Genomic DNA, 17855 nt, shown 5'->3' with positions numbered 1-17855 from the left:
GAACCAAGTGACCTCAGCACCTCAGCCTGGCCTTATGAGCCTGCGAGCCTATGGTTTAGGGTGCAGAGAGCTCAGCAGATGGCTGTCAGTAGAGTACTTGACCTGAGATGAAGTCCCTAGCATCCCTGTGTAACCCAAGCACTAGGGTAAGAGATGGACAGATCTCTGGCGTCCGTGGGCCTGCCAGCCTCACCAAGGCAGTGAGCTCTGGGTTCAGGGAGGACCCTGTCTGCAAAAATAAAGTGAAGGGTAACCGAGGGTGCCATGACATCAGTGTCTGCCCTCATGCTCACACGTGCACATGCCCACACACATTTGTGTACACAGAAGAAACAACCTGGCATCAATTGGTTCTGTGGCCACCCCAGGGCGGGTGACCAGCCAAGGCAGGCATTAAGCTGACCCAGGAGTGGTGTCTTACCAGGCTGGGCTGCCAGATCATTCTTAACCCCTGATTTACACCTGGGTGGTGGTGGAGAGGTTCCTGGATTGGGATCCTCAGTAGAAGGGGTACCCAGTGCTGACACCAGAGCCCTGTGTCACTGCTACCCTACCGGACAGGCCGAGCCTGGGCTAGGCTCATGCGCTCAACACAACCTCCCCAGAGCAAGGGAGGCCAGTTTCTATGTGTCTGCACATGCAGGATTCCTGTTGTTTCCAAGGACACCAGCCTTAGCCTCTGTCCTGGGAGTGATGGTGTGCGAAAAAGCTGCTTGGGGGCCCCTTCCCATTTTGTGAGTCCTGACTAGCTAACTGGTGGCTTTTGGGCCTTCTTCAAGAGAACAGGGTCTTTGCTAAAGCAAGGTGATATCAGAGTCCTGTTTAGACTTTCAGGATCCTAGGCCAGCCTTGGGACTCAGTTTTGGGTTTTTGGTTTTTGTTGTTTTGTTTTTAAAAGACATTTATTGCTGGATTGTGGTGATCCTAGCAAAAGGCAGAGGCAGGCAGATCTCTGTGAGTTCAAGGCCAGCTGCTACAGAGCAAGTTCTAGGACAGCTAGGGTTACACAGAAAAACCCTGTCTCAGAAAAAAAAAAAAAAAATTATTTGTGTGGGTAGGTGCATGCATGCTGTGGCAAGAGGTAGAAGACAGTTTAACGAGAGCTGGCTCTTTCCACCATGTAGGACCTGGGGTTCAAACCCAGAAGTTGTCAGACTTAACAGCAAACACCCTTACCAGTTGAGACATCTTACCACCCCAATGGGATTCAGTTTTAAAAAGAAAGGAGAGGGGCTGGAGAGATGGTTTAGAGGTTAAGAGAACTGGTTGCTTGTCCAGAGGTCCTGAGTTCAATTCCCAGCAACCACATGGTGCCTCATGACCATCTGTAATGAGATCTGGTGCCCTCTTCTGACATGCAGGCATACATGCAGGCAAAACAGTGTATACATAATAAATATTTAACAAAAGAGAGAGAGAGAGACTATGAACTTAAGGCAGGCATACAGAAAGCCATGTCCCAAAGTTAATTACTCAACTAGGAACCATCACCCAGACCATTAATACCAGTCCACTGCACTAGCACACAATCTGGGACCTCCTTCCAGGACACTCCACATCATTTTGTTTAGATGTGGCTTTGCAATATGGCTGCTGTGTAGAGTGGTGTAAGGTCAGTGGGCGGATCTATCAAATTTTTAAATTAAATACTTATTGAAGGACCGGCACATGACTTGTGTGTGGAGGTCAGAGGACGTGGCCGAAACCAATTCCCTTCCACCGTGTGAGTCACAAGGATTAAACTCAGGTCATCAGGCTTGGTGTCAAGTGCCTTTACTAGCTCTGAGCCATCTCACTGGCCCTGGTATCCTGGGGCCCCCATATGCGTGGGACAGTGATGGAGGTTAAGCCACGCTCCTCAACAGCTGGCCCTGAGACTCAGATGATATCACAGCCATTTATTGTGCTCCAGTGAAATAGAAAAAGAAAGTGCTCAAGTTACAAACGCCGCTGTCACATCCACGAACGCCAGTCACTGCAAAACCAAACTGTGTGTGTCCATTGCATTTCCAGGCATGCATTCTGCTCCCGTTGCGGGAAAGGGGCAGGGGTCAGGCCAAGCCTGGGTTCTGGGGGCTTCGCTTGGAGGGTTTCTGGCTCTGGGAGGTACTCACTTGTGAGGGAGTAAAGGGGGCAGCTGAAATAGCTTTACTCAGTGCATCCTTTGGGTGCTATTGGGGACACCCACTTCTGTGTTGGGCCCTGCCAGAGCTACAGGGATGAGGGGCCCCCTTCTTCCCACTGCTCTCCTCGGCCTGATCTCCCCAAACTGTAACCCTATAGGCAGGTGCCAGGGGGCTGGGGGACGCCATGCAGGAGGTGGGGTTGGCTGGGCCAGCTGGGTCCAGCCAAGAGCAGCAGCCAGCCCCTGGGGGGCCCCTAGGCAGAGTTGTAGTAGTTGTGCGGGTGGTGATTGTGGGTGGGCTCGCCCAGCTCAGGGTACTCTGGAGTCAGGCAGTACTTGGGGTCGTACACCTGGCGGGGCAGCCCGTATACCGTCATGCCCCTCTGTGAGGCCCCCTTGTTGCTGCCCATCTGCAAGCTGACGTTGAGTGTGTCACAGTGCTCCATGCCCAGTCCCGGCTCAAAGATCTGCCGCTTGGTGCCTGGTGCAGTCATGCCAGCCTGAGGAGGGAACAGTGGTCAGGTCACAGCGGGAGCAGCCCCCCTCCCCTCCCCCACCTCACCAGGTGTCCCACCGACCACACAAACCTGGCTCGCGCCCTTGTTGGTGCCCATCTGCAGGCTTATGGTGGCCTGGTCCAGGGGCTGGTCTGTACCCAGTTTGGGGTCATAGAGGTGACGCCGGGTTCCATAGGCCGTCATGCCCTGCTGACTGGCAAACTTGTTGGTGCCCATCTAGGAAAGAGATTAATCAGTAGGGATTACAGGGTGTCCCCTTGAGCCGCAGAGCAGGAGCCAGAAACAGTGGAAATATTGCACGACCTGCCTCTGAGGTTCAAGGTGGAGCCCACCTCCTGTCAACTGGAAGCCTGGCTGAAGGGACCTACAGCCATGTGGGATGGCCCACAGCCGTAATGCCACGAGGGTCTGAAGGTTAAGGTCAGGCCCTGAGAGACAGATGGCTTGGTGGGCAAAGGTTCTTGCTTCCAAACCTGGTGATCTGAGCCCGACTCCTGCAACCACACAGGAAAAGGGGAGAACCCGAGAAGGCAGAGGCAGGTGGATTTCTGTGAGTTTAAAGCCAGCCTGGTCTACGTGAGCTCCAGGCCAGCCAGAGATAGATAGCAAAATCTGGTCTCAAACAACAAGACACATGAAAAGAGAAAAGGAGGTAGGGCAAGCGGGGGCTGCTAACACAGGTCTCTGGTCCTAGCTACTCGATGTGGAGGCTGAGGAAGGCAGATGGTCAGGTAAAGGCCTGCCAACCAACCAGCAGCCTGAGCAAGTTAGCAAGACCCTGTATCTGGATGAAAACTTACTCAGGAGGCAGAGGCAGGGGGATCAGAGAGGAAACCCAAGGCTAGCTTTGACTGAATAGTGAATTCAGGGCTAACCTGGGTTATAGGAGACCCTGACTCAGACTCTTGCCTTCCAGGCACAAGCACCTGTTCTATCCTCACACACATGATGAATTAAAAGCACCTGTAGCTACATTTTTGAGGAATCTTAAGTTGTCTTCTGGCCTTCACTAGTACCAGACACACACATGGTGCACACACAAACATGCAGGCAAAACACCCAAAAACACACAAAATAAATAGGGACCTGTGGTGTCAGGTCAGCTGGGGCTTGAGAATGAGCTCTGATTACCGGAGACCAGGGGGCTGGAGAGATGGCACAGTGGTTCTTGCGGAGCACGCGTTGCCATGCCCCGCACCCATCAGTGGCCCACAAACATCTGCAACCTCAGTTCTAGGGCATCCAGTGTCCTCTCCTACCCCCAGGCTCACAAGTGCCACATGTACATGCTAATAAGACACTCATGAACACAAGATAATTCAAAGAGGAGGAGGAAGAATCCAGCACCACTGAAGTGAAACCTTTGCTTTACTGGGACAATTGATGCTGGTTTGCTGGGGCTGAGAAATCAGCTGTTATTAAGAAGCCACCAGCATCCTTGAGGTGAGACCTAGGAGTATTTCCTCAGGGCTGGCACAGAAAAGCTGTGGTCCAGAAGGGCCAAGGCTGCATCTCAAGCTGGCAAATGAACTCGGTAATGTGTATGAGTGTCCTTGGTGATACTGTTTTTGGTATCATTAAAACTTCAAGATGGGGGGTTGGGGATTTAGCTCAGTGGTAGAGCACTTGCCTAGCAAACACAAGGTCCTGGGGGTTTGGTCCTCAGCTCTGGAAAAAAAAAAAAAACTAACTTCAAGATTGAAGGCTTTATGGGGAGCAACTGAGGCTTAGAACTGAGAGTCCAGGAGAGGCCACTGATGAAGGTACAGCCTCAGCTGCAGTGGCAGTCACAGAGGATTTGTAGCATGAGCCAGGGTCAGAGTCCCTGAACGGGGATCAGAAGCCGGTGGTGGAGTTGCAGCCTGGGTGGCAATGGTGACCTCCAGCATACTGGAGATGCTAGAACTGGGAACCACCACGGGCAGCACAGGTGTGGTGCAAGGCGCCCTGAGCCTGGGAGACAAGCTCATGTAGGTGGCAGAGCCTGAGAAGTGGAGTTGCCAAGCCCTTTGGAGCCTAGAAGATCGTGAGTCCTGGATGTCAGACGTTTGAGCTACAAGGTCTGGTGCTACGCTGATGAAGTCCAATTTTGTCTAAGCGTAATTGTTTCATGTCTTTGTTCTTTTCCTTTTAAATTTTTAAAGTACTTTAAAAATTCTTTTGCTGAAGCCCACCTTCAGATACCTTGGATATTTTTTAGGTGTTTGATTTTTTTAAAGACCATGAGAATTTGAAAGTCACACTGTTTTATATTGTGATATTGACATGAAATCTTAAGAATAAAGATCAGGTGCACGCAGGGTGCCATGCTGGTAAAAGAGGGCTTTGGTAATAAACAAGAAAGGAAACAGTGATGTGTCTGTGTCAAGTTAATGAGAGGTCAGCTGTGCTGGTTAGGTTTGGTCCCCTTGACACAAACTGGAGTCACGTGGGAAGAGGGAACTTGAGGAATTGCCTCCATCAGGTCTGCGGGCATGACTGTGGAACAGTTTCTTGATTATTGATTTGACATGGGAGGGCCCAGCCCACTGGGTGGTGTCCTCCTAGGCAGGTGGTCCTGAATTATCTAAGAAAATTGAGCAAGCCAAGAAGCAATATTTCTCCATGTTCTCTGCTTCAGTTCCTGCCTCCAGGGTCCTCCTTGAATTCTTGCCATGACTTCTGTCCATGATGTACTGTGATATGGACATGCAAGCCAAATAAGCCCCTTCTTCCTACTGTTGCTCTATCACAGCATCAGAATGCAAACTAGGAAACCCAACGAGAGACCTTGTCTTAAAAAGCAAGATGACTGGGCATGATGGTACACGCCTTTAATCCCAGCACTTGGAAAGCAGAGGCAGGCAGATCTCTGTGCACTTGAGGTCAGCCTGGTCTACAGAGTGAGCTCCAGGACTACAAAGAGAGACCCTGTCAGACAAACAAAGCAAGGCGGATGGCTCCTGAGGAATGACAGGAACGGTTGACCTCTGACCTTCATGTGCATACCCACATCCATAGATATATGCACACAAACGAAAAATAAAGGAAGACTGGAGAGGAAACTAAGGTACTTGCCTAGCCTGTGTGAGGCCCTCCACTCAACTCCCAACACTGAAAACAAAAAAAGTGGTATGCTACCTTCTGCAAGCTCTAGTTTCTCCATCTCTATACAGGGTCTGGAGAGATGCTCAGTGGTTAAGAACACTGGCTGGAACCAGAGGATCCATTCCCAGCACCCACAGCAATCTTTAGCTCTAGGGGATCCAATATTCTCTTGTTCTATTTGTGTGTGCTACATACACTTGACACACATACATGCATGCAGGCAAATATAAGAATTTTTTTTTTTTTTAATCTTGCTTTCTCCGTGTAGCCTTGGCTGGCCTGGACTTGTTTTTGTAGACCAGGCTGGCCTCAAACTCACAGAGATCCACCTGCGTCTGCCTCTGCAGGTGCTGGGATTACAGGGGTACGCCACCGCCCCCAGCTTGAAATCTTAAAAAAAAAAGAAAGAAAGAAAAAGAAAATCAGAGGCTGGAGAGGCGGCTCAGTGGTTAAGGGCACTGGCTGCTCTTTTAGAGGACCTGAGTTTGGTTCCCAGCACCAACACAGCCACTCACAACCATCTAGAACTCCAGTTCCAGGGAATCCAGAGTCCTCTTCTGGTGTTCATGTGTAACAGGCACGCATGTGGTTCATGGGCATATAAGCAGGCAAAGCCCTCACACATGTGAAGATAAGTAGAATATTTTAGGGGCCTATTAAAAACAGGAACTACTTAGGACTATGAGAAGAGGGAGCAAGTTACTAAATAGAAAACACCGACGCTGACCTGTGTTCCCAGCCAGTTCATGCAAATATTCTGACCCCCAGAGCCTGCAGGGTCTGGGTTGCCCAGAACAGCTGGTGTGATGAGGAGGCCCTACCTGTAGGCCAATGATGTTCCGACCTTCTCTCAGCTTCTCGGGTTCAAACCTCCGCTCCTGTTTCTCTGCATATTTGACCCCCACATTGACCTTGTTTCCCTTGGTCTTGGCCTGCATGGGGCAACAGCAGATGAATGAGTCTCCAGCAGGCCTCAGATCCCCTCAGTGACCCACCAACGCCCGCCTGTACCCATTGGTGAGGCTCAGCGGCCTCAGTCCCTATGGACATCTGACCTCAGGCCAGCCCCAGCCCCTGCCCCGTGCCCACTCAGCCCCCACACTCACCATGCTGGCCAGAGCCAGGAGAGTGGACTGAACCTGTGTGTGGTTGGTGTTCTCAAATAGGTCGTTGGCCTCAAAGATGTCGTGGGGCTTCACCCCATACTTGGTAATCGCTTTGATGAAATTGCCTATGTTCTCCAGCTGTAGGAAAGGAGGGCATGTCAGGGATGTGAGGGCGGAGGGCTGAGGGGCAGGTGGGTAAGGGAGTGAATGAAACTCCCATAACTCCAGATCCTAGGGATTCAAGGCCTCTTTCTAGCCTCTGTGGGCACTTGTCCACACAAGTGTACAGGCACACACACACACACACACACACACACACACACACACACACACTAATAAATAAGTAAAAAGAAATCTTAAAAAAAAAAAAAATCAGGGTTCTGGAGAGATGGCTCAGAGGTTAAGAGTACTGTCTGCCCTTCGTAGAGGTCCTGAGTTCAATTGCCAGCAACCTCATGGTGGCTCACAACCATCTATAATGAGATCTGGTGCCCTCTGCTGGCCTTCAGGTGTACATGCAGACAGGGTATTCAAATATGTAAAATAAGTAAATCTTAAAAAAAAAAAATCAAGTTAATAAGCAGGCTTAAGGACAGACACAGGTCTGTCATTCCATCCACTCAGGAAGCTAAAGCAGGATTGCAAATTCAAGGCCTTCCCCGGGCAACTTAGTGAGACATTGTCTGAAAACAAAAACAAAAGCAGTAGTATTTATTGTCTCAAAAGAAAAAGTAGAACAAAAACAAAAAAAAAATTTCTGTGCAAGTGTCAGGTTCAGAGTCTGAATCTCCAGAAACCAAGTGAAAGCCAGACACACGGCATGAATGTCTGTCATCCTAGGACTCCCCTAGGAGAGGCCTGGGCCAGGGCCGGGAGTTCAGGAGACAGCTAGCCTAGTGTACCCAATGCAAAACAACGAAGAGATGGAGGACCTTGTCCCATACGAGGTAGGGGGAGAGGACCAAGACCAGAGTTGTCCCCTGACTGTGAGGGGAGCCTTTGATAAAACCAATAATAGAAACGAATGGTTAGGTGTGGCTCAGGGGTAGAGACCCTGCCCAGAATGCCCCAGTAAGAGGCTGAAGCATGTCTCGCCAATAGAGCCCCAGCCTAGCACCCTCAAGGCTCCCGGTTCAGTCCTCATTATTAAAATAGGAAACAAACCAGCAACTTGTGTCTAAACTTACCTGGTGCCAGTTTTGGGTTGACTCATTTACCTTCTTCACAGAACCCGGCTGCAGCTTGTTGATAAATCTAACAAAGAGAAGGGGGAACGGGGAAGGTGAGTCCGGCTGCTTCCGGATCTGGACAACAGTTGGAAGGGGATACTTTTGTACCTAGCTCATGCTTACGGTGGATGTGACTGCGCAGCTAGACTGGGGTGCCAGCCAGAAAATCCTGTCTCCGGCTAAATGTCCTGGCTTTTCTCTGACCAAAGATCAGTGGGTTTTGTTTTTTTGTTTTTGTTTTGGTTTGTGTTTTTTTTGTTTGTTTGGGTTTTTTTTGTATGTGTATGGCATGTATACATGCATGTGTAATGGTATGTGTGGAAATCAGTGGACGCTTTTAGGCATCCATTCCTTCCTCCAACACGTGGGTCCTGGGGACTAAACTCGGGTCATCCGTCTTGGTGACAGGTGCCTTTACCCATGAGTCAATCACCAGCCCCCAGGGGTTTTCTCCATTGTTCTTTCTTGCTCCCAGCATGAATGCGATTATCTCTTTTCCTGCTGGTAATATTGCTGGGTATGGATGGCACCGGTGATTTCTCCCACTGGTACTAATGCTCCCTCTGCAGGCTCCTCGTGGAGTCTGGTTCACTGTCCACGTGCCTAGAGCAAAGGCCTCTACAAACGCTTACTCCATGAATCAGTAAGGAAATGGCCGGCTGGTCCGTTAGCCGTGTAGGTGTTGGGGCTGGGACTCGGCAGCCTTGTTACACAAATGTCCTACACTAAACTGTACCTTCGCCCTGGCTCTGTACTCGGGATGAGCCAGCGCCCTGTGGGCCAGGACACCAGCATGTCCCAGATCCTTGTTTCTGGTAGATGAGAAGGAAGCAAGACAAAACCCCTACCTCGAAGCATCTGGAACTTGGGAAGGTGAGCTGTACCACATCCCTGAGAAGCTGCCCAAGGGCGAGCTGTAACTCGTGATGTCAGACTCAGAGAAGCAGACAAGGCCCCAGCTGGGCTTAGGACTTTGCCCAGTTAGGTGGAGGTGGGATGGAAGAGTGTGGATATGCTAGCCTATCCTCCAGCACTCAGAAGACAGAGGCAGGAGGATGAGGTAGTCAAGTGCAGCCTCTGCTACACGAAACCCTGTCTTTAAAAAAAAAATGACAGGGGGAGCTAGAAAGATGACTCCACGGTGAAGAGCACTGGCCGCCCTTCCAGAGGAAGACACACATGCTGCCAGAACACCCATGCATAGAAATAAAGTCGGGTTGTTTTGATTTTTTTTAAAGAAGGGGGTCAGCAGGATGGCTTAGCGGGTAAGGGCGCTTGCTGCCAAGCCCGAGGACTTGAGCTCAAATCCTGGGTAGGAGGAGAGAACCGCCTCCCACCATTTGCCCTCTGACCTGCACGTGTGCACCTAGAATATGGGTACCCCGTCTCACACTCCCAAATACATGTACAAAAGGGAATTTGTACCTGGTGCCAGAGACTGTTTCTCGGTTGCTGTTTGTGCGCACGTTGTGTGCAGCTCATGTGTGTGGAGGCCAGAGACCAGAGGTCATCCTCCAGCTGCCCGTCACCTCGGTGATGGGGTGGGGGCATGTGTGTGCCTGCATATGTGGAAGTCAGTCCTTCCCTGGGTCCTCAGGAATGGAACTCAGGCTGCCGGGCCTGCAAGGCAGTGCCTTACCCAGCGAGCCATCGCTCCAGCCCCTACCTGTGTTTACAGGCCTGGAGCTTACCCACTAGGCTACCCTGGCCGGACAATGAACACCTGGGATCTGCTTGGCTCTTTTTTTTCCAGATCTATTTACCGGGCCGGTGAGATGGCTCAGTGAGGAGAGAAGCTTGCCGCGGAGCCTGGCCACCTGTGTCTGATCGCCTGAGACTCACGTGGTACTGACACTGTGATCTGGCTGCCAACCTCTACACTCATGCTGCGGCACACATACACATATAAGTAAATATGCTGAGGATAAAGATGCGCGTGTACACCTGTTCACTGCGGGGAGGCCAGAAAATGGCACCGGGTGTCCTCCTCTATCGTCCTCCGCCCATTCTTTCGAGGCAGGGTCTCTCCCTGAACCTGGGGCTCATGTTTTCTCACCGGGCCATCAAGCCTAGTGCTCCTCTTGTCTTCCCAAGCCTCTGAGCCAGGGTTACTGGCATTTGCAGGGATCGTTGACTTGTTATATGGATGTCGGGGCGCCAACTCTGTTCTTCATGACCAAATGCTGTCAGTTGCTAAGACACCTCTTCCAGCATGACTTCTGTGTTAGCCTGGGTTCCTGGGGTCAAACTCCAGGCCTCATCACATCCGTTACACAGCACATCCGTTACAGACCAAGCTTTCTCCCCAGCCCTACTGTTGGTTTTCTGTTGCTTTGTTTTGCAGGGCGGGATTTCTTGTGGCCTGTGGTCCCAAACTCAATGCAGAGCCAGGAGTGACATCGAATTTCTGATTCTCCTGCCTCCACTTCTAATGTGCTACAGGTCTGCACCACCATACTTGGCTTTATGCTGTGCAAGAGATTGTGCCCAGCGCCTCCCGCATGCTAAGAGAGCACCCCACCTGCCGAGTTACACCCCAGCCTTCTTAGCTTTAGAAGAAACGGTCTTTTTATGCAGCCCAGGCTGATGTAGCATTCTGAACCCTTTTACCGCAGCTCTGCCAGGGCTGGGATCACAGGTATGACCGAGCCATGGTGAGGATTTCCATCTTCCCCAGTGAGGAGGGCATCAGGAAGCCAGGGTCTACTAAGTTACTGTAGCACCACCCTGATGTCACTAAAACTGGTGGTAAACAGCTGCCATTGGCTGCTGCCGTTTAGCTGTGATGCTGGAATCCACAGACAGGCCTGACCGGTAGACTGTGCTAGCTGAGGCTTTGGGTACTGTGTTTTTAACCTGAGTGACTCTCAGTCATCTCTGCCTGTGAAACTGGCACACGTGAGTCTTTGGGGCCTTTCAAGGAATGTAGGTGACATCAAACATCTATCCAGCTTCGGGTTGGGATCATCAAGGGATGTTGGGGGCTACGTGGAGTGGGGTGTTGGGCTAGGGGCAGGGCCTGCACCCTGAGAATGTCACTCACTCGCAAAGGATGATTCCATCTTTGAGGCCGTCCATGAAGTTATTCCCGATGCGGCGACCCGTCACCCCCTCAATCCACTCTCTCAGCTCCTGCTCACGCTGATGGTCGTATTTCTGGGCCAGCTGAGGAGGAGATGGGCCACGCAGAGCAGGTGATGAGGACGCAGGCAACAGAGAGTGCCTTTGGCTTTCAGGGGCCCAGGCCAGCCCGGATCTCCTACCTCATCCCAACTAAGGCAATCCTGTCTTAGTGTCCACAGTTGGGGAGGGGCGGGTCTGAGGGGAGGCTGAGGGCCAGGGTTGAAGTGGCACCTGCCCAGGGGGCCATTCCGGGCATTCTGAGGTTTGGCACCAATGAATAGACAAGAGGGGACTGGAGAGCCAGATCCTTGAAGCTGGGGGGCGGCGCTTGGCTCCTCGGTTTCCCCTCCAAGCCAAACTTGGGGCTTAGCTTCCCTTGACCCAGCCCCGCCCCCTCCACTCTCCTGTGGAGAGAGGAGATGCCTTAAACTGGGGGTGGGGAGGCACCCTAAGAAGGAGCCCCTGGGTGCTGGTTTCCTGGGACCGCTGGCTGCTCTCATAGCTGTCTCAGTGTAGGCCAGGTCATCACATAGAATCTGGTTAGACGCGGGGTCATCTTGTCCGCCTTTGAACCCTTGCCTGTCTGTGTTTCTTTAAGCCTGTCCCCAGCCCCCGTTGTCTCTCTCGTTGTCCCCATCTCTGTACATTATTCTTTACTCGGTCCCGGGGACCCCATCCCTGAAGACCTCACTAGCCAGCTGTGGGGCTCATGGCTTTTGAAGGTCCCCTTTTGATCCCATCTTCCCGAGTAGGGGGTGGGATTCGGTAGGCTCCCTTCTCAACCTCTTAGCTCTTATCTTCCTCTTGGCTCGCTCTCCTGTCTCCTTCCTGCCGCTTCACGTTCTTTCTGCAATCCTTGTGCATGCTGGCCTTCCAGCCCCTGATGATGGTGAGACAGGGGTATGCTTCACTTCTGGGTGGGGAGAGGAGGGATGCAGCCCCTTACCTGGCCCCGGCCCTGCCGCCCCCCTCCTCACCAGCCCGGCTTTATAAAGCAAACCGGCCCTTATATAGCACGGGCCCAGGCTGCCCAAGGCCGCCTTATAAGGCGCGGCGGCTTCTCTGCGGCTCCGGGGCCTGCGCTGGGGGGAGGGGGCGGCGCTGCCATCAGTCTCCCGCAGAGCACCCGCCCCCCTTTCTCCCCCAACTCCAGCCCCTAGGATATCCCAGCCGGATTCAGGTCCCCACCCCTGCTCCTCCTCACTCCCCACAGCTCCTGCTGTGAGACCCTGGAAAGAAAGTGCCTCAGTGTTCCTTTCTGTCAAATGGGACTGCCTCTCCCTCTCTGTGCAGTCTCCTGGCCAGAGAAGTTTGCCCGAACGGCTGTGGAGAGGGTTTGGCTCTCCCTTACCTGACACCCTAGCTCTTTGCTTTTCCTTTCGAAGCCTCAGTTTACCCAACCATGGCAGGAAGAGTCTTATAGCTTTGCATAAATGCAGAACTGATTTTCTTTCTAAGCCGGGGGTCTTTCCCTTCTGCCTACATCCCAAGACTCTGGTCACAACAAGCAGGTGGGGAATCTTTGCAGCACACTGATTACTTCTGCTTATGGATGGTGGGGTCCCCTCACTTCACCCCTCAAGTAACGGAGGGCTCTGGGATATTGCAGAGACAAAAAACAAAAAACAGCCCCTACCATAACCTTCCCTCTTCTAGGTCTTAAGACATGTGACACAGGTGGGAGGGGGTTCAGGGAGCAGGGCTCTGTCCTGGCAGGGTGTCTGTCAGTCAGGGGCTAGGCTAGGCAGTCCCCCCACACCGGCCTTACCTTGTTCTTAACTTCAGCAGACAGGCCATAGGCAGGACCTCTGTTAAAATGTGCAGAAGACATGCTGGCCAGGGGCTCTGGCAGAGGGAGGAGTGCAACTGGGTAGCTGAGCCTCTGTCTGCGCTTGCTTCCCTCCTCGCACGTTTTTGAAGCTCCAGAAGCCAGCCCCGGGCTCTTCCAAGCCTGTCCCATTGGCCACCGGGGCTTGCCAAGGGGCGTGGCACCCCACACACGCTTTGGCCACCCCCACCTCGTGATGTCAGGGCCTTGGTATTGGAGCTGACTGTGTCATTGTTTCCACCTAGGGGGCTGCTTGCCTTATTCTGGGAGGGGGGTTGCTCATACAGGGCACCCCTCTTCCACCCTCCTCTCCATGCCAACGGTCTATGTCCCATCTCTGAGTCTCCTTATCTCAGAGGTCATTGATCTCTGTCCTTCTTCAATCCCCAGGCAGGACTGCCCCTGCCCTCCCACTGGACATAGCATGGAGGTGATGTGACTGATCTCCATACACTAACCCTCTACATGTAACCTTCTCTATGGTCTCTATTGCCACATCTCCAGAAGGGCTAACGATAGGGCTTGCTTCATCAGAGTGTTGTAAAGGTCAGAAAAACAATATGTCACCTCCAGGGGGCCGAGGACACTGACTGGCACAGGGAGAGCCTCAGCAAAGCTTTATTCTGCAAAGAATCTGGCACCCAGGTCTGTCCTCTCCAGTCCCTCATAAGGACTTGAGGCAGCAAAGAACCTAGATCTAAGCTAGTCTGATGACCCACACCTGCGATCCCAGCATTTGAGAACCTGAGGCAAAAGGACACCTGAGAATTTGAGGCCAGACTGGGCCACATAGTGAATTCCAGCACAGCCTCGGCTAGAGAGTGTCTGTCTCTGTCTCTCTCTCACACACACACAAAGTTAGTTTAGTTTAAAAGATGGTAGGGAAGGCTGGTGATATGGCTTAGTATGGGTTAAGGTGTTTACCAACAAGTTTGATGGCCAGAATTTGAATCCCAGGACTCACATAATGGAATGAAAGAGCGAACTCCTGCGAGTTATCCTCTGACCTCTGTTGTGTGCAGACACACACACATGAATATCATGCAAAACTATGTCAAAGGGTGAGCTGTTGGTAGAGTGCTTGCCTGGCATGCGCAAAACCCTGGCTTCAAGCCTGGTAGTGCGTGTGTGCGCGTGCACGTGTGCGTGTGTGTGTGTGTGTGTGTGTGTGTGTGTGTGTGTGTGTAATCCCAGAACCCAGGAGGTAGAGGCAGAGTGTTCAGAAGTACAAGGTCATCCTTGGCTACATACTGAGTTCAAGACCAGCCTGGGCTATTTGAAATGAAAAATTAAAAAGAAAGAAAAGAAAGATCCCGGACCCATCCTGGAACTATCCAAGGCCTGTGCTAGCAGGTCCTGAGCCATGAACACTCCCCTATCCCTCTCCAACTCAGGTGGGTCTGGTTGTACATCTGTAGGTATTCCATCTGGACCACGGGTTGGATGCTCCAGCCAAATCATGTCAAAGGCAGGCTGGTGACACGTAGATAACTCCAGTCTTCTGTGCAGTCATGACACTTTAAGAATCTTCAGTTTGCCGGGGGTGGGGGCGGATGCCTGTGATCCCAGCACTCTAGGAGGCAGAGGCTGGCGGATCTCTGTGAGTTCGAGGCCAGCCTGGTCTACAAAGTGAGTCCAGGACAGCCAAAGCTACACAGAGAAACTGTCTTGAAAAAAAACAAAACAAAAAAAGCAGCACATCTGGCCGGGATGGAGGTCCACACCTTTAATCCCAACCCCAGCACTCAGGAGGCAGGGACATGTGGGTCACAGGGAGTTCCAGGCTAGCCAAGGCTATATGGTTAGACCCTGTCTCAAAGCAACAACAACAAATAATAATAATAATAATGATAGTAATAAGTTTGTTTTGAGATGGGTGGGGACACACATCAGCCGTAAGGCTCCATGACAAATCCTTACCCAGCATGAAGACTTTGGGTATAGCTGCCAGTGTTACAAGAAAACAAGGACAGACTGAAAACAGTTCCAGTCGCCGTACAGAACAACAAACAGAGGGCTGACAGGTGGCCTGGCAGTTACAGGCATTTGCCACCAGGTCTGACAATCTCAGTTTGATTTCCGTGATAGAAGGAGACCTCCATGATGGAAGGAGAAATCTGAAAATTGTTCTCTGACCTTCGCAGGCAACTTGGGGTATGTGTGAACAACCCCCCCGACACACACACACAAATACAAATGTTTACTATAACATTTTGGGGAGGGGAACATCTCATGTGCCTCAGGCTGGTAGCAAACTTGCAAGGTAGCCAAGACGACCTTGAACTCCTGATCCTCCTTCCTCTGCTCCACATAGTCATGCATAACCGTGCCCAGGCACATTATCAGACTTTCTCTCACCACTGCCCTCTCTATTCCTGCTCCTTCATATTTGGTTTTCTTCTGCTTTCATGTCCTATATGTCATCAAACAAACATACAAAACTCCTCGAGCTGGAGAGACGGCTCGGTGGCTAGGAACACATACTGTTTTCGCAGAGGACCCGGCTTCTAATGGCAGTTCCCAGCTTCAGGTGGTTCACAACCTCCCGTAACTCCAGCTCCAAGGTATCTGAGGCCCTGCCCTGGACTTTAATGGCACCGCGTACACAGACACAGACACAGACGACCTTGCTTGAGACAAAGTCTCACTACATTCCCAGCTGGACCCGAACCTGGAATCTGACTCCCTCCACCTCCAGGAAGCTGGAACTGCAGGCATGCGCCACCTAACCTGCCCTTGCCAGAGCAGCTTTTCTGTCAGGCCCTCTGACTGGGAGCGTATAGCTCACTCAGTACTCCCAGCACCCTACAGCGGATGGTGCTGTTGCCATGAGCACTCTACAGATGGGGTGTGGAATCCCTTTCTCTGTGACTGTCACAGTTTTGTCGGCATCACAGCAGAGTTTGAACTCAGCCCCTGTCCCTAGTGCTGTGAGCTTCAAAAGGGGTGTCTCGGCCTTTACACTGATGGTCGGTGCTGGGTAATTCTTTACCAGGAGTTCTGCCCCAGGCATTGTGACTTTCAGCATCTCAAGCCTTTATGAGACGCTAGTAGCACCTGCTCCCTGTATTTTTGAGACAGGCTTTCACAATGTAGCCCAGGCTGGCCCCCCGAATGCTAGGGTGACAGGTGTGCGCCAACAGCCCTAGCACAACTTGACAAAAGGGAATTGTGTAGATGTAGTCAAATGGGCCTTGAGAACGGAGGGGACAGATACCCAGGTTGTTGCCACTTGACAATCTGGTGATCTGCTCCTGCCATCCCAGCATTTGGGAGATGCAAGCAGGGAGATCAAGAGTTCGAGGTCCTCCTCAACTATGAGTGAGTCTGAGACAGCCTGGACTACGTGGCATGAGAGCGTGTCTCAGAAAAATGAAAATAAAATGAGGTGCTGAGGATGTGGTTCAGTTGGTGGAGGGTTTGCCTGTCGTGCATAAAGACCTGTCTCAATGACCTCAGCACTCAGGAGGCAGCGTCCGGTGGATCTCTGAAGTTTGAGGCCAGCCTGGTCTACACAGTGTGACCCGGACCAGCCAAGGCTACACAGTGAGACCCTGGATAGGAGGAAGAGGGGAAGAGAGGAAGAAGGGGAGAGAGGGAGAGAAGGAGGGAGAGAGAGAGGGAGAGGAGGGGAGAAAGGCAGAGTAAGACAGACAGAGACCGAGACAGAACCCGAGGGCTAAGGAATACATCAAACTTCACCAAGATGGCAACCCACGCCTCCCAACAGCCTTCTAAAAGGGGTCCTGCGGGAGGAACAGAGAAGTGGGGTCTGCGGTCAGGGTCACAGCCTGAAGGCGGTGGGATGGAATTTTGAATTCTTGCAGAGCCAGAAGCTGCCTCCACCAAGCAGGCTGCGATCACGACAGCGCCCGCAAGGTCTGGTGCCCCCTGGCGGCCAGGGCCCTGGCGGGGGGGGGGGGGGTGACGTCAGCGCTGACTCAGTCGCGGGGCTCCCGGGTCCGCCGCGGCTTGGCCATTTATAGAATCCCCGCGAGCTCTGAAGTCAGAGCACAGGCACGGCGGGCGGCCGGGCGGCGGAGGGCGGGGAAGCCGGTACTCCAGGGGCGGTGCTCAGTGGGCCCGCCTGCCTTGGCGTCTTGATCTGGAGCTCATCGCTGGTCCCATCGGGGTCCCCGACCACCCAACTACGGGCCCACCGCAGCTCCTGGGCCTCAGTTTCCCACTCCTAGAGGAAGCTTGGGATCTTTCAAGTTTGCTGATGTACAGTTGTGATGCCAGCACTGAGGAGTGGAAGCAGGAGCATCAGGGGTTCAGGTCAGCCTGGGCTACAGAGGGAGTTCCAGGCTAGCCTGGGATACACGAGAAACTGTCTCAAAAAAAATTTTTTTTTAATTTAATTTTACAAAAAATTATATAAGCCAGGCTGCGGTGGTGCACAGACTTCCAGGACACCCAGGGCTGCACTAAGAAATCCTGTTCGAAAAGTAAATAAACAGGAAAGAAGGAAAGGAAAAACCAGTGTCTTCCCTTAGCTTCAGGGGACTCCCTGAAACACTGCCCACGCATTCCACCACATTCCGTGCGTTGGCGTTGGGCCGAGTATGTAAACACGGCTACACCAGTTTCTCTTGGCAGCCCCTCCCTTCCAGACTCCTCTCCTCCGGGCTGTGTCTCCAGGAAACAGGTGGCCTTGGCTGAGGTAGAGGCTTAGAGGTAGTGTGGGCCTAGCATGCTAGCATGTCTGAGGTCTTGTCCCGGCCCACCACCAAATTAAGATTTTTGTTTGGTTTTGTGCACAGAGGGCTTGCTAGGCCACCGAGAGCATTGGGTCCCATCCCCGGCACCGAACAAGCCAGGGGCGGTGTCAAAGGCCTA

The 17855-nt window shown here is 52.3% G+C and overlaps 1 protein-coding gene across 2 annotated transcripts; it reads right to left on the bottom strand.

Annotated features, from left to right (window-relative positions):
• Positions 1 to 1883: 1883 nt before the first annotated feature.
• On the bottom strand, positions 1884 to 13089 carry Cnn1 (calponin 1). Of its 2 annotated transcripts, none has more exons than XM_060370911.1 (7): positions 12957 to 13089; positions 11109 to 11230; positions 8024 to 8090; positions 6837 to 6974; positions 6552 to 6662; positions 2713 to 2859; positions 1884 to 2625 (listed from the first exon to the last, which is right to left on the bottom strand). In XM_060370911.1, the coding sequence occupies exons 1-7, from the start codon at positions 13017 to 13019 to the stop codon at positions 2380 to 2382; spliced, it is 894 nt and encodes a 297-aa protein (XP_060226894.1). In that variant the 5' UTR covers positions 13020 to 13089; the 3' UTR covers positions 1884 to 2379. The 2 variants fall into 2 exon arrangements, with proteins under 2 accessions (XP_060226894.1, XP_060226897.1); XM_060370914.1 differs by lacking the exon at positions 12957 to 13089 and adding an exon at positions 11972 to 12078.
• Between the last annotated feature and the right edge of the window lie 4766 nt (positions 13090 to 17855).

The sequence above is a fragment of the Meriones unguiculatus genome, chromosome 1 (genome assembly GCF_030254825.1).
Source record: "Meriones unguiculatus strain TT.TT164.6M chromosome 1, Bangor_MerUng_6.1, whole genome shotgun sequence".
NCBI classification, from domain to species: Eukaryota; Metazoa; Chordata; class Mammalia; order Rodentia; family Muridae; genus Meriones; species Meriones unguiculatus.
The sequence above is the reverse complement of the archived record's forward strand: the minus strand, read 5'-3'. Positions and strand labels throughout refer to the sequence as shown.

Excerpts from the sequence above, each read along its gene's own strand:
- Cnn1 (XM_060370911.1), bottom strand. The coding sequence starts at position 13,019 with ATGTCTTCTGCACATTTTAACAGAGGTCCTGCCTATGGCCTGTCTGCT. Across the intron at positions 6,663-6,836 it reads TCCTGGCTCTGGCCAGCATG|GCCAAGACCAAGGGAAACAA; the intron begins GTGAGTGTGGGG and ends TGCCCCATGCAG. Across the intron at positions 2,860-6,551 it reads GGAACATCATTGGCCTACAG|ATGGGCACCAACAAGTTTGC; the intron begins GTAGGGCCTCCT and ends TCTCTTTCCTAG.